General features: G+C 34.6%; 1 protein-coding gene across 1 annotated transcript; it reads left to right on the top strand.

Annotated features, from left to right (window-relative positions):
- The first annotated feature begins 9545 nt into the window (after nucleotides 1-9545).
- On the top strand, nucleotides 9546-24328 carry CstF50 (cleavage stimulation factor subunit 1 Cst50). Its single transcript, XM_068769853.1, has 11 exons — nucleotides 9546-9673; nucleotides 10610-10696; nucleotides 12765-12868; nucleotides 14138-14292; nucleotides 15731-15822; nucleotides 17249-17387; nucleotides 18796-18956; nucleotides 20467-20617; nucleotides 21934-22027; nucleotides 23200-23350; nucleotides 24181-24328. The coding sequence occupies exons 1-11, from the start codon at nucleotides 9597-9599 to the stop codon at nucleotides 24269-24271; spliced, it is 1302 nt and encodes a 433-aa protein (XP_068625954.1). The 5' UTR covers nucleotides 9546-9596; the 3' UTR covers nucleotides 24272-24328.
- The last annotated feature ends 1196 nt before the right edge of the window (nucleotides 24329-25524 follow it).

The following is a 25524-nucleotide window of genomic DNA, read 5'->3' as shown; positions in this document are numbered from 1 at the left end:
ATTTCAGAAATTGCTTTCCATGCGTATAAACATGTCAAACGTGTAAAAGTCACTGGCGTTCAATCAGTCTGTTTAGTTTGTTGATTTTTTGATAAAAACTAACCAAGTGTGTTCCGTATAGATAGTTAGATAAACATTTATTTCACGCCACAATAACACATATACAATTATATATATATATATATAAACAATTACAATAAATTGAAACCAAAGTGATCAAGACAGGTGTTCGACAACCGCGTGCTCGACAATATCAAGGTGGACGCAGTCTTGGTCCAGCTCTTCACAGGACACGGGGGATTCTCTGAGTACCATCACCGGTTAAAGGTCAAGGAGGACGCGGCGTGGACCAGACCGTGGTCCACCTGGAAGCCCACTGTCCCGCGTTCGGAGGACTCCGAGTCGACTCTGAATGCCGGTTAGGCATCAAGGTAAGCGAGGACTCTATGGCCTCACAAATCAACGACAAGGAAGCAAGACCAATGTTCCTAAAAATGTGAACAGAACGAAAACAGTTGAGCTAAAATTAAAAATTGTAAATAAGTGTAAAAATAGGCAATTAAATAAATTGGTAAATAAAGTAATACATATGATAATGTATACACCTAGAAATAAAAAATGTGGTATAGAATAAAAACAAAGAAATTTTTGTTATCTCTACCAGACAACCTTTGGATGGAGATGAGAGACAAGGAGAGGGCAGGTAAGGATGTACGTACATAGAAATACATATATTTCTATACACACATACATATATAGAAACATACTTATAACTAATACATACTAAATATACATATATATATTTACGTAGAAAAGGTATTACATAAATACGAATAAACATCAAATGCTATACAATATCCTATTTTAGATGTCAAGGAAGTGATCTTTTACCATCTTTGCATAGAAATCTTTCATTTTATTTTTTTTTTCTCGACACGTATACGTCAGTCGGGAAATTCGTCTTTTTATCACTTTCCGTTAAAATATGTACTCCAGAACTTTTACTATATCCAACTTTAAACGAATGTATTTTATAAATATATTTTTTTTATAAATTTTCATACAAATTATCATCTTATGTTCTAACTTTGTTTTGACGTTGATTTATAGAACAGCTTATATCATTTGCGACGCAAATATTCTGAGGTCTAAACAGCTGGCATCATTATATCATCAACTAAATCATTAAAAACCTTGATACTTGATCTGGATAAATACGATCACGCCGTCAGCACTCATAAACGCGTGATTTCGTAATTGTGTTTTACGGAGTATAGGTCAAATTGACGGCCGGTAGAGGTCGTTTAGATGTAGGAGGAAGTTGAATTTAAACAGGAAATGATCGGTTTGCTATCAAAATTTCACGGATTCGATTCCAGAAATTTAATACATTATAGAAAAACATCACTACTAAATTAAGATATTAAGTCTACGATAATTAGAAGAAATAAATATAAACTCGTAACGTCTAAATTTCGTCATCAAAAAGCATCACCTTTATCATCAAATCCTACACGTGTCTGAATGTACGCATATACAGGATGTCTCGCAATGAATGGATAATCCTGGAGTACCTAGTTCAGTTATCTAATATATATAATGTCCAATGAGGTTTCTTAACAAAAACACGTTTATACACTACGATCCCAAATTAAATTTCTTAACCCTTTCGTTACCAGCTGGAGTCAGTCGGCGTCCATTTTCAGTTCCTTATATTGCATTGATTTCTCCAGTGGCGTACCTAGAACTTTTGCCGCCCGGGGCGATCTCCAGTTTGCCGCCCTTTCTATTACATGTCAATCAAATAGTGGTTTTTGATTTAAAAAAATATTGATATATCACTTCAAAGTAATCATATAAACTTTTCAAAAGAAATGACATATATAAACTGACATCAAAAAATTTTAGTTAGGAAAAATAGCCGAACAAAGTCGTAAAGATCCTTTTACGAATTCAACGAATTTTATGAATACAATAAAATAAAAATATTATCTTGTTCTTGAATTAGAATCCAAAATTTACACTAAAATACAATTATATACACCGAGGAATAATATTCGTAATCATAATTTATATAAATCAAATATTAAACTTATAATAATAATTTATTATTGAAGAAAGAAAATAAATATGAAATGAGTAAGTTGCTTTTTACAACTATAAGTAAATATAAAAAATGCCGCCCCAAGGTAAGCGCCGGTTGGAAACTAAAATTTAAAATATAAAGAAATTATCACCGCAATAATAATCTATTTAGGTTGACCGAAAGACATTTTACTTTCAATTTATTAATCGGAGTAAAACGTGCGTTGTTTGCAGTGCAAATAGCAAAAGACGGGAATCCAAATATGAACGTAAACACTGTAATGCGGGCTTATGTATATATCCCTGTTTTAAGATTTATCACAGACAAATAAATTACTGAGAATCATCCTAACTTATATTTTTAATTAATATATAATACCAGTAAAATGTTTAAATATGTAACACAAATGAGACAATCCGAACATCAGCCTATCGCCATGCAATGGGCACAGTTCTCGCGCTGCCCGGTTCAGTAGAGTCACTTCGGCGTAACGTACTGCGGTAAGAAAAGGGTTAATAGAAATGCAAACTGAAACCTCCTTTTCCTAGTTATAAATTTATAATTAAAAATATATTATTAAATAATGCATTCAAGAGTTATTAGTTGATCCGCCACTAGAGAATCCTTTGATCCCAACGGACATCGCTCGGCTGTCACTTCACACGAACAATTCTTAGGTTTCGTCAGTGACTTTTTTTTAATAGTAATTTTACAAAAGAATTTCTAACATAGATCCTTAATATCTATTTACAATTTATAGACGGATGGGGGAAATCCTCAATAGGACGCCTGGGAATGGAGGGCCCAGGCAGCGTCAGACTCTTACTGACTAACCCCCCCCCCCCCCGTCGGCTCTGTTACAATTAAGTTCTTAGTTTTTTGCTTATTCTCTAATATTTCTATGGTATTAATTCTTATTTATATTACGCTTATTATTTTCTTAAGCTATTTACATGTATTTAATAATCTATATTTATATGTGAGTTACGTCGGTGACTTTTTTTTTATGACCCCCGCTATTGGGGGCCTCTCGTACCCCTATGGTGGGACAGGGACTTTATTTGTAATTTATTTTCATATTATTTCTTATTTTCTCTCTCTTCTTTCATATTTTACTTTCTCTTTCATGCTACATTTCTACTTTCTTACCCTTTTGCTCTGTTCATCTATCATTCTTTCCTCTTTTCTTATTACATTTTATTTTACATTTTTACTTATTTTCTATAATACATTATATGTCACATTTGAGTTTTATTTTATCACATTTCTTATTATATATTTGGATTTTTATTTTTTTGTATAACGTTTTTAACTATTTTCTTGCAACAAGCAAGGAATTCTTTCCTAGTTTCTTTTTCGCCTATCAGGGAGGTTATTCGTCGGTGACTTTGGATCTTACGCGGATCTCCTAATTTAAATCTTATAATGGAATCGACTTGTCAAATATGTTTAAATATATCTTTCACGACGGAAATACAGAAAAAAAACATAAAAATAAACATGTACCATTTACATAATCGATAATAAGATTTAATCGATTTTATAATTAACATAATAATTACCTATATATCCGTGACCTAACCAATTTGTATTGCTCGACCCTTGAACCAGAAGGTGCGGTATCACTGGAGTTAATGATGTCGTATCCGTGATATCTTCAGCCAGATAGAGCGTGGCCACGTTGCCGGAGACGAACTGTCGAGGTTATCGGCGCCAGACGGTGATGTGTAAATGTTTTCTCGCGAATTAGACACCCGGCGGCTGCATGATGAGGGTAAACAATTATCTTGTACAGTCGTAAAAATAATTATCTTGACATTTTAAAATAACATGCCATATATATATAATATAAAAATTATAATATATAATATCTTCAATATACGGTGTAATATTTAAACCGATAAAAAAAATTGTTGTGAATAAAAATATTGTTGCTGTCAAAACGACGCATCGATATTTAAATGTCAAAATATTAAATCTTAAACATTACAGTATGTATTCTTAACAACAGAAACGGAAAAATCTTTGCTCAAAATAATTGTGAAAAAAAAAATAGTCTTTGTCAAAATGACGTTTATTTAAAAATCAATATGTCACATCTTACACAATCCAGTACATAATCGTTTGTTTGGTGAAATGGTTGTTAACAAAATATTGTCCTAGTTAAAATTATGCTTTGACATTTAAAAATCAAAACTGCATCTTACACAATCTAGTATATATTCTTATCATCAGTAAAATCAAATCTTTGCACGAGATGGTTGTAAAAAATTACCTTTCTTGACAAAACGACGATTCGATATTTAAAAATAGAAATATGACACCACATGTATTCACACCCGCAGAAAAACATCTTTGAACATAAAAAAAATTTATAATATCTTCTTTGTCAAATTGATGTTTTGATATTTTGAAAAAAATATAAGACCATAAAAAACATGGACGAGACAATACTCTATGTATTTTGTTAAAAATCTGACAAAAATTTATCGTCATTATTAAACTGTTGTTATGATATTTTTAAATCAAAATATCTTCATACACACAATGTAACATGTTTCTAAACCGTAGAGAAAGTAAATCTTTACCCTAATGATCCAGTACATATTTTCAGTGGCAGAATAATAATATCTTTGCCTGATATTCTTATAAAAAAAACCATACCGTATATGTCAAACTGACGTCACAACATTTAAATATTACTCTGTACACAATTTATTTTATATTCGCAGAAAAATCAAGTATTCAAAATGCTTGTTAAAAATTTTACATTATTCAAAACTTTAAATGAAAGGTTAAAGTAGATATTTTATGATTTTTGCCGCAATAAACAAAAATATGACTTTGAAATAAAGAAACATATCTCAGATTATGGGTCGAGGAAGTTAATATGAAAATTTCACATCGAAAGTTCAGGACATAATTTATGTCGATGTTAGGGGGCAAAGTCTCATCTGGAATATCTTGAATTATAGTAATTGCCTGTTGCTACTAATCTAAACTACTCGCAAAGAACTCAAATTAAAATAATTAAAACATATCACTACCATTATCTCAACAACACAATTATATGAAATTACTTAAATATTAAACGATAAAATTAACTTGAGATTCATTCATTTTAATTTTAATTTCGAAACAACACGGCATAATTATAATCTAAGAAACAGACACAAACTACAGGTAATTTATTAATGTTAGAATAAACAAAATAAAAAAAAAACTTTATTATTTGTAGATGCATAGTCGTAGAATAGCCTATCAAATGTTTTGAAGAAATGTAAAGTTATTACAATATTTAAAAAACACGTGTGGATGCCTAAATTTATCTATTCTGTATCCAACAGCCTGGTATTAAAAATAATAGACATGTTTTTTTGCTCTTTATTGTACACCACAGATAATAACTAAAAAAAGAAACAATTTTTGTAGAGGTAAAAGAGGCGATCTTATCGCACGAAGCGATCTCTACCAGAGAATCTTTACATAGAGATGAAGGAGAGGGCAGTTTAGGATGTACATACATACATTACTATACACAAATACATATATACTAACATATATATACATATTTTTTACGTGCAAAAAGTATTACATCAATGCGAATAAATATCAAATGCTACAAAATATGCTATTTTATAGATTTTTTTAATCAATACAATGTAATATCATTAGAAGTTTATTGAAAATATTTTTTTAAATTCTAAACTGTCTAATATCATACGAAGACACAGAATCTTTGCCCAAAATGCTTGTGAAAAATAAATTATGCCCTGTCAAACTGACGTTTCGATTTTAAATTCATATTATGACACCATAGACAATCCAATGTATTTTTTCATTCGCCTAAAAACATATCTTTGACCAAAATGAATTGTAATACACCTATCCCCCGATTTACACAGTAGATACGTTCCTGAGAAAAACGTGTAAATTGAAAATTAAAAAATTTTCAAGTCTAAACCGTGTAAATCGAAAAGCATGCAGAAAATGTATAATTTTGCTATTTAACATTTTTTTTTCAATATTTTTAGGTGTAAACAGAAATAAAAATAAAATGCATTGACAAGTTAAAGTATTTTATATATTACGAAAACACTGTTTTTTAATTTAATTACAATACATTAAACAGAATTTGGTAAATTTCCCTCCAAAATTTCCTGCATTAATTCCCTCTGAATTTTACTTTAATCACAGCCGGTAATTTATAACAATCTAAATTATGCACTCACTTGTAATTTACGAATATGGAAAATTGAATCTTTCTGAAACTGTGAAACTTTCACTCAAATACAATTTCGGTATATAAAATATAATAGTTTAATTTTATGCGAAGAAATACAGACACGGTGTGCGTGTGCAGCAAGTCAGCACATAAGCTCGGGATTCCCCGTGAAATGTGTACACAGCACACGTGTTCAATCACAGTAGAATTTAGCAGAGTGCGATAAAAAACAAAAAAAAACTTATTTGGAAAACCGTGCAAAAACGTGTAAAACAAGTATCGTGTAAATCGGAGGATAAGTGTATTAGTGTTTACATTGATGTTATATAATGTATTCATTGTTAGTATATATGACTAAATGTAAAAAAGTACGCAACGGTACGTAAATAATCCAGCGGTATAGGACCTGTGTTGGGTTTTCGATTTCCAAGATATAATCTTATATACACTTTGTGCATTAATTATATAGGATTGAAATTAATCACAAACAAGTTTCCAAAGGATGGGCAGTAGCGCGCTCTGAGTACCATAATATGACACAGCGACTGCCAATTCGCCTTTCTAACTTGGCAGTTATGGTATAACTCCTCCCTTCTGGATATCTTTGAAGTCTATGCCTTGCAGTGAGCATCTTTATGTATATATATATACTCGTAAATATATATATATATATATACACACACATATATGTCTAATATATAAAATTCTCGTGTCACGGTGTTCGAACTTGAACTCCTCCGAAACGGCTTGACCGATTTTTACCAAATTTTACATGCGTATTCAGTATGTCTGAGAATCGGCTACTATCTATTTTCCATACCCCTAAGTGATAAGGGTGGTCCACCCCTAAATTTTATTTTTAATTTTTTAGACAATTTTGTTGGTTTTTATTTTATTATGATACAGCATACAAAAATACATACAAACCTAAATTTTCACCCCTCTACGATCAACCCTTATCTTACATTTGTTATTTAAAACTTTAATTTTTTTTGCAAAACAACGTTTGCGGGATCAGCTAGTATATATATATACCGTGGTGGTGGTTAGTGTTTTGCTTGACTTTTCAGTATCCCACGCGTTTTTTGGTGCTGTGAGCGCTCGTCAATGGAGTGGTTGTTGTTGAGGGTGAGTTTGCGCTTGAAGAGTTGTGTGTCTGAAGCGTGTGGTGTGTGGTAAATGGTCTTTAGGACGCCTTACGTGGTTTCTGAAGGATGTGTCGGGGGAGTAGCAAGTGGAGTTCGCCATGAGAGAGTTGAGGTTGGAAATGACCTTCTCAAAGTATGCTTTTGAGTACGCCTGAAAGAACTCTTGGACATTTTCAAGTTTGAAGTCACTGTGGAAGTAGATGTTACGTTGGAACCACTTCGCGCTGGTTGCGAGCCGGGTGAAGCGGTCTGCAAGATCTGTAGAGGTTGAAGTGTGTGCCGGGGCATGGGCGAAGACTACACTTGCGTAAGCGAACACGGGTTTTAAGCAGGTGTTATAAAGCATGATTTCATGTCTAAGGGACAGCTTACTTGAGTGGTTAAGGAGGGGATCAAGTCTGAATAATATGGGACAGGCTTTGGTTTGGTTGGTGTGTTTTTTGGAATTAGAACTTAGTGTCAAAGGTGAACCCTAGGTATTTGACGGTTTTCGTTCAAGGAATAGGACGACCGCAAAGGTGCAGAACGCCCAGATTTTGACTACATCTGTATCTGGTGAGAGAGTGTGAAGACTGGACTCTTGTCAGGATTAACGTTTATGCGCCATTTACGAAACCATTCGACTAAGCGATTGGCTATGCGTTGGAGGTGGCGTGTTAAAGTGGATGAATGCCTACCCGTGGTGAATAGCGTGGTGTCATCTACGAGAAGGGTTAGGTTGACATTCGGATCAACAGGTACATAGCTTGTGTAAAGTGAGAACAATAACGGGGATAAGCAAGAGTCCTGTGGGACGCCTGCACTGAGGGGGGCATAATGAGTATATTGATTTGTATTGTATTGTATCTGTAGAAGTTTATGCTGTTAGCCTTGCGGCTTTTACAGCTTCATCTGTATTAGTTCACGGAACGGAGGGGTCCGTGAACTTAAAAAAAAACTTAACATAGTTTGAGTGTCGGAACTCGTATCAGTATTTGGTGGAGAGACGTTGAAGACGGAGATGACGAAGACGAAGCGCAGGAACATCCCAGTCGGTCATCGAAAGTATATTGATCAAACTTAGCGCATATTTATACCAGCTCTTAAGTTATGAAAACAATATTTAACCAATAAAACAACACAAAACAGTCAGCCAATCACAGGACGAGAACTATTATATAGCGCTCTTTTTCGCCTGATGTAAATATGGAGCGCCGTAGCATGGGATTGCCCTGTTCGACGTGCCGCTGATGATGACATATTGTAGCTTTTACAAGACCATAAAGAAAAGGCATACGGATGAGAATATACTGGAAGTATAAATATCCGCAAAAAATAAAATCCTTATTAGATAATCAATTTATGACTCCCTAGCAACAAATTTGTTATCAGAATGGAAGGAAATAAATAAAAAATATCTTATTATAAATAAATGAAACCCCTCGTTTATGTATAGGCAACATCTGATGCGTGACCCGCGAGGGTCATTAGATAAATTTAAAAAATACATATTTAGACACAACAGTGCATTTCTTCTTATCACAATTTTAATATAAACTATAAATTCGACAGAGGAAATTCGTTTGATAACTTTATAAATTAAAAATACATTCTGTTTATAAAAATCATTGTATGTAAAATAAGCAAATATGTATTTGTTTATTTTAGTTTCAATATTTACATATTGGATTCAATACCCATTATCTCATATTATTAAAATTAAGAATTTATTTTGACATAGTAAAGGTCTACTAGAAAAGTATCCGGTAAGTGTTTCAAAAATAAATTAAAATTTTTAGATAAATTCTTGGTACTTTGGAATTATTTGATAATTAATTAGAATGCTTATAAAATAAATATATAATATAATATATAAATAAATATATTACTAACTTATATATTTATTTAATTACATTTTGAACACCTAATTGGAATTTATTTACAATATAATGAGATATATTTATACAAATTGTGATTGTTCGTTGCTTGATTCACTAAATACCGATTCAAAAATGTATCGAATAAAAGATGTCCCTTGCACATCACTACAAATTGCCAAACGTCACATTGTTTGTGTTTCTGTCATATCGTGTTGTTTTGCCGGACATAAGAGCTTTCGTTGTGCTTTAGTTAAGCTTTTTGTAATTTTAGTGAAAAAATGAAGGAAAACAACGGCGAAGTGGACACGAGAAATGTCGTTAAAAATAGGGAATTGCTTTACCGTATGATAATAAGGTAAGCCATAATTTTATCCATTTCATTTCAAAAGTGCACTTAAATGAAAAAGTGTAAATAAAAAATATTTACTAACACTTGTTAATCAATAAAGAAATGGGTGTGATGTGATAAGTCTGATCGATTGACTTTAAACATACAGAAGAGGTTAAATTTAACGCGCGTTGTTTTTTAAGATATAACGAATTGTATTATACGTAAAATTAATCGAAGCGAACAAAACAGAAAGATATTTTTATTTTCCTTAACAAGATATTACATTGGTGGATGGTTTTAATTATTGTTACATTCATTTGATAACCTATGTTCTATATGTTGTATAATAAACTTGTTTTGAAGAACATGGATATACAAATATATGTATACACACAGGGCTTACCTAGATTGATACTTTTCGCTAGTCTTTTATATACGGTACTGACATTTACAAATACTTACAGATCAAATTAGGTGCCATTATTTATTACTAATAGTTTTATTTATTATTATTATAAGTATTAATAAACAAAACCACACCTACAAACTAAACATACAATTAACCTAGAGTCACATTGATACAGATACAGAAATGACACCCTTGATATTTTGATGCATTTATTAACAGGGTAACTGTGTAACTGTTTGCATTAGAGTTTCAGCTAGTGCGTTGTGAGGTCATATAGACCAGAACCTTTTTTCATTGAAAAACAACAAAACAAAAACATGTTAAAATATCATTGCTTTTAATATAAAAACATAAATAAATGGAATAGTTGTCGCTTTGTATTTCAAAGTATTCTGCTGCCGCAGTGAGGGGCAGAGTGCTAACTTTCTCAATGCACACAATGCAAGGTATGCATAGGTCAAGTCAATACCACTTTCTCTACGCCCCCGGATACATACCTCTGTTTAATTTTAAAACACCATGTATTCTACGTGTAATTATTTCTTTTACAGCCAACTGTATTATGATGGATTCCAAGCGATTGCGTCAACTCTCTCAACAGCAGTACATGCAGATCCTCCATGTCCCCCCAGTGATAGGTGAGTTTTTATCCATAAATATAGCTATAAACACTTGACAATATCTAATATAAAATTTCGATGTCAAAATGTTAGTTACCATACCCTCAAACGGCTTGACCAATTTTTACCAAATTTTATATGCGTATTCAGTAGATGTGAGAATCGGCTACTATGTATTTTCCATACCCCTAAGTGATAAGGGTGGTCCACCCCTAAATTTTTTATTTTATTTTTGTATCAAAAATTTTTTAATTTTTTTATTTTATGATACAGCATACATAAATACATGCAATCCTAAATTTTCACGCCTCTACGATCAACCCTTATTTTTAATTGTTAAATAAAAACTTTAATTTTTAATATTTTTTTTGCAAAGCAATGTTTGCGGGATATGCTAGTAGAGTATATATATTTCGTAAAAAATTAATAAGTATTGACAGAAAAATCAAAAAAGTCAATTAATCTATTAGTAATTTGTTCACACAAATCTGACTCATTTAATTCTTCTTTTCTTATCTAAAGTGTTCCGCTTTGGAATAAACTTCCTCTCAGCATTCGAGTCATTCTTGCATTAAGTCAGTCTTGTCTCTGCAGGTGCTCTGCGATAATTTTGCATCACGGGTTTTTTTAACGGCCCCTGTTATTGGGAAACCCTTGTTCATCCCACTGTGTTTAAAGGCTGTGCGTTACAATATAAAAGAGATTTATTTTTTATTTTCACTTAATTGTTTCTTTCTTTTAAAGAAAGAGTGTAAGATCATATGATGTATATCATATGATCTTACACTCTTTCTTTTTACATTTGTCACAAAATCTTATATTGTATGCCTTACTCAAGCCAACTCAACTCCTCGAAAATCCCAGCAGAGCTTTGATGTTGCCTGCGATCTCGGCACCTAGGATCTGAGATGAGTAACTCTGAAGAGTGCTGGATGGATAGTCCTCTGTGCAAGGCATGCCTGTCTATAACATATAAAGTAAACAGACGTTTGTTATAAAAACCATGACTGGTTAAGATCCTGCTACCAGGCGCAGTAAGGGTTTCCACAGCTGGAGCAGGGTGTTGGATAACTGGCAGCTTATGGTGTTCATTGCCTCTGGGATGTTGGCTCTCCTTATGGCTGGTCATTGTGTTGACTCCTAGTATGCTCCCATATAAAAGATCTGGCTATAACTGTCTAATAATGAATTATGTATATAGCATATATATATTTACATATATATATACACATATATATTTGTACTATTTATTAGCCTTAGCCTCTAAAATAGGTTTATGTATATGTATTGTTAATTGTCAATATGTATATTTAAGTATTTTTGTATTTATGAATAGTAATGTATGTATTTGTATGTACATACACCCTAAACTTCTCTCTCCTTTATATCTCTCATCTCCATCCAAAGGTTGTCTGGTACAGATTGCCCCAAGGGATAAATTGTTTCTTTTTTTTAAGTGTAAATAAATAAATAATAAATGTTAATTGTTAACCTGCTAACTAATTGTCTCTACTACATCTTAGGTTGACGAGTAGAGAATGCCAAAAGCATTAAGTCTGCCTTAACAAAGATTTTAAAAGAGTGAATAGATAAACAAAGACTTAATGGGCCTGAAAAATTCTAATCCATAAAAATGCTGCTGCCTTGCAGTGCAGGTATTACATATTTTTAAAAGTAAACCTCGCACACTAGTGAAAGATCAAAAGTCAAAATCGGAGAGAATAATTGAACAAAAAATTTTTATATATTACATAAATTAACAGTTAAATTAAGGCCTTTTTGCAGGAACTAATTTATCATTGGGCTGGTAACAGGTTTGAAGACTGAATAAGAATCAATAAGGTTTAATGCGATAAAATGCTGAAAAAAAATATTTTTCATATGTTATTATATTACTATATGTTGCCTGGGGCGATATTGACTAAATACAGACGCGGTAAAAAAAAATTCGTCTTTCAAGATAAACATGGCCATATCTTCCTTGTGAAAAGCTCTAATGTCAATAATGAGGCGGTATCACCCCATACAGATACTATCGATTTGAATTTATTATTGTTATAATAGAAAATGTTGTATTATATTCCAGGCTTTTGAACCTGATGATGGTGGGTTTGCAACATGAGCCTGATAGAAAGGATCGGTTGGCTGCGTCAAGTGGTGCGGAACATCTTCTGGGAACAACTGGTTTTGGTGAGTAGATATGAGCATATGCCGCAAGTGGAATCCCGATGTTCACGGGGCACCGGAGATTCTCAGTGTCTTCATTGGTTTAAGCTCATGTAGAGTCCCTGATGCTTCTGTAATCATGGGTATGACCAAACCCTGCACCTGGTCACCGGAGGTCCCGCATTTTCGAGGCAAAGAATGGTACTGGAAATGGAGGTAGAAAAGAAGATCGAGGCTGGAAATATCGCCCTCTGTAGTAGAGGAATGCTGGAGAATTATAGAATGAAAGAAGAGGAAAGTTAGAACATTTGACGGATAAAAGAAGAAAAATAAAATGTAAATGCTCTGTTCCAAAATCAAATAGGGGAATATGAGAAGTACCCAATAACGGAGGATATTACATAAAAAATGGATTGTTAAGATGAAGTAGCAGTGAGTAGGCTTTGGAGATGGTTAATGGCAGCAAACGCAGCAAAGGACATCGTTTTTAAAGATGGACAGACGACCTAGCTAGAAAGAAGAAATCTCTATGGACAAAGGATATATATATATACATACTAGCTGTTCCCGCAAACGTTGTTTTGCAAAAAAAAAAATAGGGTTTTAATTAACAAAAAAAATAAGGGTTGATCGTAGATGGGTGAAAATTTAAGGTTATATGTATTTTTGTATGCTGTATCATAATAAAATAAAAATCATAAAAAATTGTCTAAAAAATAAAAAAATAATTTAGGGGTGGACCACCCTTATCACTTAGGGGCATGAAAAATAGATAGTAGCCGATTCTCAGATCTACTGAATACGCATATAAAATTTGGTAAAAGTCGGTCAAGCCGTTTAGGAGGAGTTCAAGTTCGAACACCGTGACAAGAGAATTTTATATATTAGATATAAGATAAGAAAGAAGTGGTAGTAGGATGGTCACATAGTGCGAAGGACGACCATCTACAAGGTACAAGGACAGACTATAAAAGAAAATATAAAGAAGGACATAAAATAAAATGTATAAAAAATGTAATACAGTAGTGTACCACCGTCTTCCTAGCTATGCTATCTGTAATTAGTTTGATAAAACGGATATATATATATAGAGAGAGAGAGAAAGAGAGAGAGAGGTACAAAGTTTTATCAAACTAATTACAGATAGCCTAGCTAGGAAGACGGTGGAAGGAAGCCGTTTCTATAGGTCCTGTTGTAACTACATGGTGGATACCTATACCCAGCTGTGTCAGACATCATATGCCTGAAATGATGATAAAGCCCAATTAAAATCTGTTTAAATTATTTTTTTAGATCTGGAATACGAGATGGACGCGTCGTCCTTGGCCCCGGAACCGGCGACGTATGAGACAGCGTACGTGACGTCACACAAGATGGCGTGTCGCGCCGGTGCGTTCAGCGCGTGTGGACAACTTGTCGCAACTGGCAGCGTTGATGCCAGTATAAAGGTAAATTGGCTTTCATCAACTCAAAGCAAATCCTAGGAGGACCTGATCCAGATCATACAGTAGGTTTTGCCTCCACCGTCTTTGACAGCTGTTCTATTTAAGTGCCCCCTGGACACGATGAAGTTGTTGGCACACTCACTTTCCAATTCCCATCACGGAATCTGTACTAAACATCCGGTTACGGTGGATATTATCCAGTATATACCTCTTGCTGATCATGTACCTCGGCTGCAGAAACTCGGCAGGTTTACTGGTTCCCGTAGTACTCCAGTCCAAAACAATCGGACCCTTAGTTGCAAATCCACTGAAGCCGAGTGTCCCTCCAGCCATTGACCCTAGAAGGACAACATGAAGGGGTACAACGGAGGTGGTCATATAAGTCCAGCTTTCCTCGGGATGTGTCTTGTACAGTACTAAAGGGTTCCGTAGGTTAGAAGATCCTGTTACCCAGTGAAAGGTTTCCTAGTGATTAACTTATGTGAAGTTCACTCTTCATCAGCATTTAGGCTGCAGGAAGTCAATAACAAGTGGCAGTGGGTTAGGCATCCACCCATAAGGTGGACAGAGGACCTTGTTACGTTCATCAGAAAATGCAGGCTGTTTTCAACTGGTCTAGAACCTCTGGGCAAGGTTCTTGTTCAGAAGTGGACGGCTTATAGTAGAAATAATGATGATGGTGACAAGCAAGTCGTGTCTTTTTTTTGGTATCGTAGAGAAATCTCTATGGACACAAGATACCATGTCCTCTGGGAGAAGAATCTCTTACGCAACTCCTCAGTGCTATGCTAAGACACATCAGTCCTGGAAGCTGTACCTCTCTGGTCATCCTCGCTGTTCCGCAGCAACACGAGGCCACTTCGCGTTGCACTCCTAGGGATTACATTGAGTGGATGATTAAGGTCCACCACCTTTTTGGGTCGCATTTTTTTAATTCGCGAATAGTACACTACTGTATTACATTTTATTTTATATCCTTCTTTATATTTTTCTTTTACAGCCTGTCCACCTTGTAAATTGTCGTCCTTCGCACTATATATATATATGTATATATATATATATGTGTGTATATACGTATATATATAGAGAGAGAGAGGTACAACGTTTTATCAAATTTTTTAAAGAGTTTTGTGTCTTATTAAAAGATGTTTGTAACACTTTATCAATTTATGAGCAAAAAGGACGTACATTCGTCGTAGGACTCTGGGGCGCAATGTGCTCCGCGACCGAGTGAAAGCGGGCAATAGAACAAAGGCGCAAAAGTAACAAAAGGTCTGCGCCCGCGTCACCGGTGCGTGCATGTGCTCGCTGCACTAATTCGGCACACTAAGTTCGCCCGTCGGCTCCGCTCGCCCACAAAATCTTACACCTATTATTCATTTAGACATCACATCAGTGTATATGTGACTCCCACAAATTGATTATTGATTATTATTGACAGATATTAGACGTGGAGAGAATGTTAGCCAAGTCAGCCCCTGAAGAAGTGGACCCTGGAAGGGAGCAGCAGGGACATCCTGTCATAAGGACCTTGTAAGTTTGACAGTTTAAAAAGTAGTTACATATTCCTAGTAGGAAGACGCAGGATACAGGATGTTTTTAATCGGTGATATTGGGAATCTATGGTGAAGGCTTATGTCTTATCCCAAAGTGGATAAAAATGTCATCATTAGATTTGATCGCTTGTTTATGTCACTAGAATGACAGGAGTCCGATTTGGTAGAAACTAGGATCAGATTGAACTCCCCCCAAAATAGTATACTTCAACTTAAAAATATGATGGTTTCAAATGCTTTACTATTAACAATTATGTATTTTAGTGTTGCTTGTTAACAGGCTGTATATATAAAAATCAATAACCAATTTGCTAATCACAACTCCAAAGACATTATATCACTTAGTGGGGTCCACCCACTCCATTTCTACAAGCTGAAGGTCCGATGAACCTTTCGGCTCCTAAGACCTTCGGCAATGTGCCACTACTACTGCCACTTGAGATCAGCTTCTCAGAACTGCAGAGACTGATTTTTCTTACTAATATATATTTCAAATTGAAAAATTTTACATGAAAATTGTGATATCTATATATTTTTCATATCATATCATATGTGATATCTATAAATGATTATTTTAACATATATCAAATATTTAATGACAGTAAAAATAAAAAAAAAAACATTTTTTGATGTAATCATATCAAAATTATATATTAACAGTGTGTAAGTTTTATCTTAAATTGTAAATTGACTGCATTTTGGAGAGTGTATAGTGGACTTATACCATGTGATTCCCCCATCTCCTTTCTTCCACTGGACAACATGAGCCAAGAATCGGAACAACCTACCAGCATCATTATTTCCAGCCAACTATACCTTAAGAGGCTTCAAAACAAGAGTGAATAATTTTCTTCTATACAATGCGATTAAAATAAGAATAGGACGGGCTCTCGGCTAACTTCACTCTTATAAGTACGGTCAGCATTAAATATATAAAATAAAAAAATAATAATAATTGTTTTTGTTGATTGTTTAATTTTTTTTTACATCGGCGAGCTCGAGAGATTATCAGCAATGTTGATAAGTACTTCGAGGAAGAGAAAAAACGTGCCATTATGTTGTTGGACCAGTTAAAACAAGCAAGAATTGTACCAGGGCCAGATGGCAATATTCATATATCGCGTGATGTATTTGGAAGTTTCATTAAGCATTTGGAAACTGCTTCGAAGGTAACCGAGCGAGTGACTTTAGCCACTGGTATTATTTTTTAACATTGCTTTTTTTGCACACTATACCAAGTTCCCGTTGTGACGTCACAACATGGCGCTAGGCCGGTCCTATTCTTATTTTAATCGCATTGTACAAGCATTTACCATAGACCTCGTAATCACTTAACATCAGCGAGACAGGTCAAATGCCTCACTTTTTCACAGAGTTTAAAAATAAGGCTTTAAATTCCTCAGATATGACCACACGGATGAGATAACTGCTCTGGACTTCCATCCTCGTGAACAAATACTTGTATCAGCTTCGAGAGACTGTTGTATCAAACTTTTCGATATCACAAAGGCATCAGCGAAGAAAGCTTACAAGTCTATAACGGTGAGTTTTTAAGGTATTTTATATTTATATATATATTTTTCTATCTTATTTTACTGTCTTGAACACTATGACCAAAAATAAATGATTTCTATTGGTTTTTTGTTATTTTATTATTATACACTAACTGTGCTAATAGATAAAAAGTAAACAGTATGAATAGCTTTTGCAGTTTTTATTTAAAAGAATTCGCAAATTAATTTATTTCTGAAAAACATGCAAAAAATATTATTTAAGCGAAGTTCAAACCTCTTGGGTATGAAAAATATGTATGAATGTATGGGTGGCCAATAATTTTAAAATAATGTCGGCTTCATGTAGATATTATAATGGTATAATTCATAAATGTATCTTCCATAAATAGTGACTTATTGCCATTAATGTAGAAAAGGAGAAAATTTGACTAAGTAAGAAAATTTGTAATATGGGAACATTTTTTAAATTGAATTGTCTCTGATCATTGGGGATTAATAAAAACACATCAGGAGTTGATCATACATGAAAACAGATATTTTTAAAAAAATCGACTTCTTTAAAAAAATATATCAAAAGTACTACTTGTGATATATTATGTTTCGTATTTTTTTCAAAACAGAAATAAGTTGTACTATAAGACATTTCAAGGTTATCCATTCATTACCGGACACCCTGTGTATATAAGCATTTGTGGCCAGTTTCAAGGGGATGGGTATATCCCCCGTAGTTATAGTTATTTTTGGGGGAGACCTATGTCTTGCAGTGAGTGTATATGGGTTGAAATGATAATGATTTATCACTATGGAATACATTTTATGCCAACAAATTTATTACGTGTTTGAAAGAGAGAGATAAATAACAATCTATAATTACATATATGTCAGTATGGATGCAAGACGTGGAAGGTCATAAAAGATATCTCGCGCCGGCTCCAAGTCTTCGTTAACAACTGTCTTCGACGTATTCTCGGTATATACTGGCCTGAGAAAGTCTCCAACGTAGATCTCTGGAAACGCTGCGGTGAAATGCCGATCGATCAGCAGATCAAACGCCGCAAGTGGAACTTGATAGGTCACACGTTCCGAAGGGACCCTGATCACAACCGAGGCAAGTCCTGGAATGAAATCCTCAAGGATGTGAAGACGTGGCCGCCCAAAGCAAACCTGGCGGATGATCACTGCAGAAGTGAAGGCAGTTGGAATGACGTCGAAGTAAAGCGCGAGGCTCAAGACCGCTCGGGATGGCGACGTACTGGGAACGCCCTCTGCCCCATCTTTGGGGACATAAGAATAAATGATGACTTAAAAATATAGGGTGATTGGTTATGTAAAGCTCTATGTCAACTATTTCTATTAATCCTATATAAAGTGGTCACTGTGAAAATTTATTTATTTATCCACTTGATGTTGAAATATTTTAATGTTTTATGTTTCAGGATGCCGAACAGGTGTTATGTGTAGCCTTCCACCCCCTCGGTGACCACATTATAGCCTCCACCACCCATCCCGTGATCCGACTGTACGACGTCACTACCAGTCAATGTTTCGTCTGCCCCATACCCACGCACCATCACAAGAAACAAGTCAACTCAATAAAGTGAGTTTTTACTAAATATAACTCAACCAACACTGACTCTCATAATATAACTCGACCGACACTATATGACTCTCATATATTGTCGATGTGGACGCGGTCTTGGTGCAGCTCTTCACTGGGCGCGAGGAGTTCTCTGAGTACCTTCACAGGTTCAAGCTCAAGGAGGACCCCTCATGCGGGCGTGGACCAGACCGTGGTCCACCTGGTAGCCCACTGTCCTGCGTTGGGAGGACTCCGAGTCGACTCCGAATGCCGGTTAGGCACTAAGATCTGCGAGAACGCTATATCGCCTCGCTTATCAAGTATGATGAGATGCGACCAGAGTTTCTTAGGCTATGTAGAAAAGTTTTGATAAACGTAATAAAAAGATATGAGAGTCAATAATATAGGAAAACGTAAATAAAATAAAACGAATGTAAGCAAAATAATAAGTATATTAATAAATTATGGAAAAAAATTTTGTTTGTTAAAAAAATCTGACTAACGAGGTGATGGATGAAAGGCATCTGAAAAGAGGGAAAATGGAATGAAAGGGCAAAACAGATGAAATGTAGAATGTAAGGAAAGAATGAAAGATTTTATAATGCATGAAAGAAGAACGCAAAAATAAAAATAGAAGTGGTAAAATTATTAAAAAGAAATAAAAGTCTCTAACCCATAAATAAATTAGGGATACAAGAGGCCTCCAATAGCGGGGCCAGAAAAGACTCATATATTTCTTTCATTGAGGTGTATCTTTTGTCTATAAATATATAAATTAATATATATGTCCACAAGAACATTACATATCATGGGCGGCCAAGCTCTTTGATAGTGCGAGCTATTTTTCGAAATATAAAATTTCTTCCGAGCCGTAATTGAATGTTTATTTTACAATAATCATATTTATTAAAATTATATGACAAAAATACAAAACATGTGTATTGAAGTTAAATATAACGGCACACGTATATGACAGCACTCCTAACAATACTTAAGACGCCGGTTAGTTAATTACGATCGGTGTTTGTATTTCGCTAATTTTGTGGTGCAATAATAATAATTATTATTCACACCGGTAATTTGTATCGATTTCCCAGCAGCTAACGTGGGTTATATAAATTTAAATATTGTAATAATTCGACAATCAATCTGAGCCAAAAATAATAAAAGGAACCGCAGTTTGACCACCCCTGGTATATATTATTCATGGAAATGAATAACATAAACAAATTGTGTACATAAAAATAGACTTTACTCAAATTAATATATCTTTATATAATAATAGAATAAGAAGTAACAAAGAAATAAAGTGATAAAATGTAAATGTAGACTCCGGGAATGAAGCCAATGTAAATGAGACAATGAATGTATGAAAATGAATGAAAAGGAATGAAGGATAGTGTGAAGTTTAGAAAGAAAGGTGGACATTAATGATGTTAGATGACAATAGAGAATAAAAAATATATTTTTGTAAAAAAGGTTCCCGCTCGCACTTGATAAGGTTAAAAAAAAAATATGATATTTGCAGGTTCTCCCCCAACGGTAAATACTTCGCGAGTGGTGGCGCGGACGGCAGCGTGAAGCTATGGGATACAGTCTCCAACCGCTGCTTCAACACCTTCATCGCAGCGCACGAAGGTGCAGAGGTCTGCTCCGTAGCCTTCACCAGGAACAGCAAGGTAGGTTCTGATAGTCCTCTTTGTGTTGTGAAACCCACTTTGTAGCTGTCGATTTCCATATTTTAGAGATATTGGAATGTTTATTCATGTTCCTGATCAGTTTATCCCATGAGAAGTCTACTATCAGGTAGATCTGATTGACTCTGCGGGATCTATTGTGGTTTTGTCAGTTTGGAAGGTTTAGTGTGATTTGATAGGCTTCGGATGGATCGAGCGTAATTTGGTGGACTGTGGAGACATCTGGTGAGATCGGAAGATATGTAGCAGAATCTCATGTGTTCTGAAGGGATCTAGTAGGATCTGGTGATAAACGCAGAGTTCTGGTGTGACCTGGTGAGCTGCGTGTGTGATCAAGTTTTTTGAATTTGGTGAGCTCTGGAGGGATTTAAATGTTGGATATGGTAATAAATACTGCCTGCTAATTGCGGCACAAGGCATTTAATATGCTGATCTCTAAACATCTGAAACAAGGTTGGTTACTTTGACTACATATCTCAAGGGCTACCAGAGAGTCTAGATAAGCTGGTTGTCTTAGAAAAAGTAGGAGGATATATACTAAAAAGACGATCACCAGCCTGATGGTTGGACTCGGTGGTGTTGAATTTCAAAGCGACGGATGTGCTTATAAAAGTAGGTCTAAGAGACCTGTGGAGGAAATCCATTGAACCCTCGACCTCCTGGATATTTTTTTTGTTATTTTTTACTTATATATAATCGACTAAAGAAAATATGTATTTGCCAAAATGTATAAACAGATAAGATACATACATACATAAACACTTTGTAAGTATAAATTGTTCCTTAAGTTTGTTTATAAGTGTTTTAAAACTGTAATTAATATTTTGGTAAGAAATCTATTTTGATGAATATATATGGGGACCAAATATTTTAAAAATTTACTCCCTTAATAATTAAATAAGGACTTTATTTTTGTTTAGTTTAATGAATGATATTTACAATTGTTATATGGCGACCAGTCCTTTATATAGATAACATTTTTTTAATCGACAGCTTGTTCTTCGACGAGGGCATCTTCTTTTGTCTCCTTTTCTTTCATTTTCTGTTAATTAGATATCTCTTTTTTACCAACTACGTTCGCTTTTCATTAGTCTCTCTTATATGTTCTATCTCCACTTTAAAATCATCTCTACTTGTTTGCATCTATAAATTTCACTTTATCTCTCTTTCATACTTCTCATAGGGAGGTAAGTCCACAACCCCTTTCTCATTATAGATAATTACGTCTTATTCCTTTGTTTACATTAGTTTATATGATAATGGCGCTGGAAGTATTTAACACTTAATTGTTCCAACAGTATCTGCTGACTTCAGGCATGGACTCGTCCATCAAGCTGTGGGAGTTGGCAAGCAGCCGGTGTCTGATCCAGTACACTGGTGCCGGGACCACGGGTGAGTGGAACATTGACTGTCCCAAATCCTCATAGAGTCCTATTGTAAGGTGGAAGCCTTCCCCAAAGGTATCTACGAGGCGATATATTTTATTCGCCACGCTTGGCAGGTGAATTGGCGAGCGCAGTGTGGTATTATGGTATGCAGTGGACCCTGCTGCCCATCCTCTTAAAATTTATTTTGGTGTGAGTGGTGGCAATGATATATAATTATTGAACAAAAAGTGAATTATATAAAATTGTAACCGAAGTGTAAAAAGGCCTTGTCACCGTTCCAGGCGAAAGTCTTCCATGTAGATTTCTAGGCACCGGATGAATATGATAGAACCTCAAGGTCCAATAGCCAACTGTCCAGTATGCTATATGATCTGCTTAATGATGTCGGTGTTGATCCAAATGATGCCAAAGCATATTCAAGGAATGGTACCATAGGAGACTTTCTATCCTTTACCTGGCTTATCGAAATAAAAATAAAAACAGATAAAAGAACTATTAATTTTATTTATAAAGCTTTATTCGGAATCGTAAGTATATATTTTTATATTTCATACAATTTAACAGGAATGGAAATCAGAGTTCCCCCAACTTTTTTGTGTCGTAGACCCCTTGCTATGTTTTTTCGTGTTGTCAGACCCCCTACTTACCTGATATTGATTTCCTGTAAATTTCTAACTGTAGTAAAGTTTAGCGTTAAAAACTTAAAGTAAAAACACATGTTAATTTAATAATCCTACAAATTATAAAATAATTTATTTATATTTATAAACATATAAAATAATTTTTTTACTTCATAGGTACTTTTATAAATAATGTAAATGTTTTGATATTATAAGATAGTATGATGTAAGTAAATAGGTACTATCAGTGTATGTGTCGAGATCGACTATCCTGGACCCCAATTTTCATTTCATGGACCCCCAATTTTTTTTTCGCTGACGTAGACCCCTTGCAGGTTGTCATAGACCCCTAGGGGTCGATATAGACCACTTTGGGAATCACTGGTTTAGATCATATCGTAGAACTTTATTATATATATGTGCACTCATATGCTAATTACTTTTAATTGAATTTTAACAATGTAAGAATTTAGCGATGTGTTTTAAATGTACATTATAATATCAACATCAATAAACTTGTATAAATATATATTTGAAGTGTAATATGCCTGGGCAGGTAAACAGGAGCACCACGCCCAGGCGGTGCTGAACCACACTGAGGATTACGTCATGTTCCCCGACGAAGCCACCACTTCCCTGTGCACCTGGCACTCGAGGAGTGCGAGCCGCTGTCAACTCATGTCACTCGGGCACAACGGCGCCGTCAGGTAAGTGCACGTGCACTTGGCTATGCATTCTACCCCCCCTCCCCCCACATTACTTCCATGTAGTGGGAGAGGAAGGCTTCGTTCTGTGTAACTAAACACCTCTCTTGTATTTGCGAGTTAGAAAAAAGTCGAGAAAACCTCAACCCCCCCCTTCCTTTTTTTTTCAATTATGGGAGGGGCGATGTGATATATACTTACAACAAATATTGGTCTTCATAATCTTAATCAAAGGAAGAAAAATAAATCATTTCTGCCACTTCATTTAAAACATAGTATCAGAATTGACCAATAAAACTGTGTATAATTCCTCAGCTGCTGCAGGAAGGTGGTGATAAATGCCATAGGTAAAAATAAAACACAGCAATAGATTCAAATTGACTTGAATTCGAATAAAAAAGGAAAGCAAACACTAAAATATAGAAATAAAATAAATAAAGTAGTACCGAAAATAGTGCAATAAACAGTATAATATAATATGATAATTATAAAAAAAATATGTGTTAAATGTATGAACAATAAATGTAATGTTGCAAAATAAAATAGTAAGGAAACCTAGAATGTAGTGGTTGAGGATGGATGTATGGCTAATGGAATGAAAGAGAAAGACTGGGAGAATTGTAGAACGAAAGAAACAGTACGACAGATAATATGATATATAAAAGAGGAGAGTGATAATAACAAAAAATTATATGAATAGATTATTAGAAATAAAAAGTCCCTGTCCCACACGAGATAGGGGAACGAGAGGTCCCTATAGCGGGGACCATATAAAAAAACTGTGTATAATAACTGTGTTATATATATATATTTTTTTATTTTTTATTGTGCAGGTACATTGTGCACTCTGGTACGGCCCCGGCTTTCCTCACCTGCAGCGACGACTACCGCGCCCGGTTCTGGTACAGGCGGAACACACACTAGATGCTATATAAATAAAGACGACAATCTTTTGACAAAGCCATTTCGAGAAATGGCAGAAGTTGTAAACATTTTTAAAAATATAATATTGCATTTTTATTTTTGTTGTTTCATTTTGTAATATCGACCTTTTTTTATTACATAGCTGTTATATGGTTACAATTATATACCTATACCAATGTAGCAGAGATCTATCTATGTGTAAATAATTTTAATACAACTTACTTAGCAAAAAGTAAGTTTATTCACAAAGGAATGACCAAACTAAAGATAAAATAAGATCTTGATATGCCACTTGAGATGTACCGTGCCCCTGTGTTTAAATATTTTTATTAACTGCAAATTAAGAGCTAATTAATGACAATATGATTAATTAATAAATGGCCATCGTGAAAATCGACTTTCCGTACGTGTTGTGTGTAGTGGGTGGTGGGCCGACCCGTATGTTGCCGTGCGCACTAGAAGCTTCTGTAAAATAACCTGAACGTACACCTTCAAAGGGTGTTGAAGTAGTGTAGCGTCGGAAAGATTACTCTTGCAGGGGACAAATGCGTCAAGCAGTGCAAGTGTTCAAGAGAAAGGTTTTGAACCTTTTCTCTTGGTGGACAGGACAACTTCATGTAAGGGCGCTTGGAATTTTGAAGCATGAGGGATGGAATAGCGGTAGTAATTGAGCATACCAAGGAAACGTCTAATCGCTTGCGCTGACGGAAGAGGAGATAAATCAAGAAGGGCTTGTACTCGTTCCTGAGGTGATAACAACTCCATAGTCTTCGAACCGTTTGAAGGGAATACGAAGATGTTGTTGATGAGAAAAGTCATCAGAAGAAAATACAAGAACGTCATCAAGGTAAGGAAAGCAAAAGTAGAGACCCCGTGTGACCTCATCGATAAAGCGTTGAAAGGTTTGATAAAACCTATTAATAACACTACCATGCAAATTTTAATAAAAATATTTAGCAAATGTTACGCTTCTCCTTTGGTCAAAATTATATCCAATAAGTATTTTATTGTCATTTGCCTTAGATACCTGGATTTTAGCCTTAATATTACTTATTGCAAAATCAAGTTAAACTAAATAATAAATTTTCTTAAAAAACGCACATTTTATAAAGGATGCAGTTAAAAGGATCAATAAGAAATTTAAATTGATTTTATTTTTCCCGGCCTATTTTATTTAATTTTTATTTTTATAGTGGCAATAATTGCCGTCAACATGACGGCGCGGAATAATTTTGACATATTGCTTTGTAATC

The sequence above is a fragment of the Battus philenor genome, unplaced genomic scaffold (genome assembly GCF_028537555.1).
Source record: "Battus philenor isolate CCGP_79_NKW_IND1 unplaced genomic scaffold, ilBatPhil1.0.hap1 SCAF_29, whole genome shotgun sequence".
In the NCBI taxonomy this organism is placed as follows: domain Eukaryota; kingdom Metazoa; phylum Arthropoda; class Insecta; order Lepidoptera; family Papilionidae; genus Battus; species Battus philenor.
Note: the sequence above shows the minus strand (reverse complement) of the source record. Positions and strands in the feature narration are given on the sequence as shown.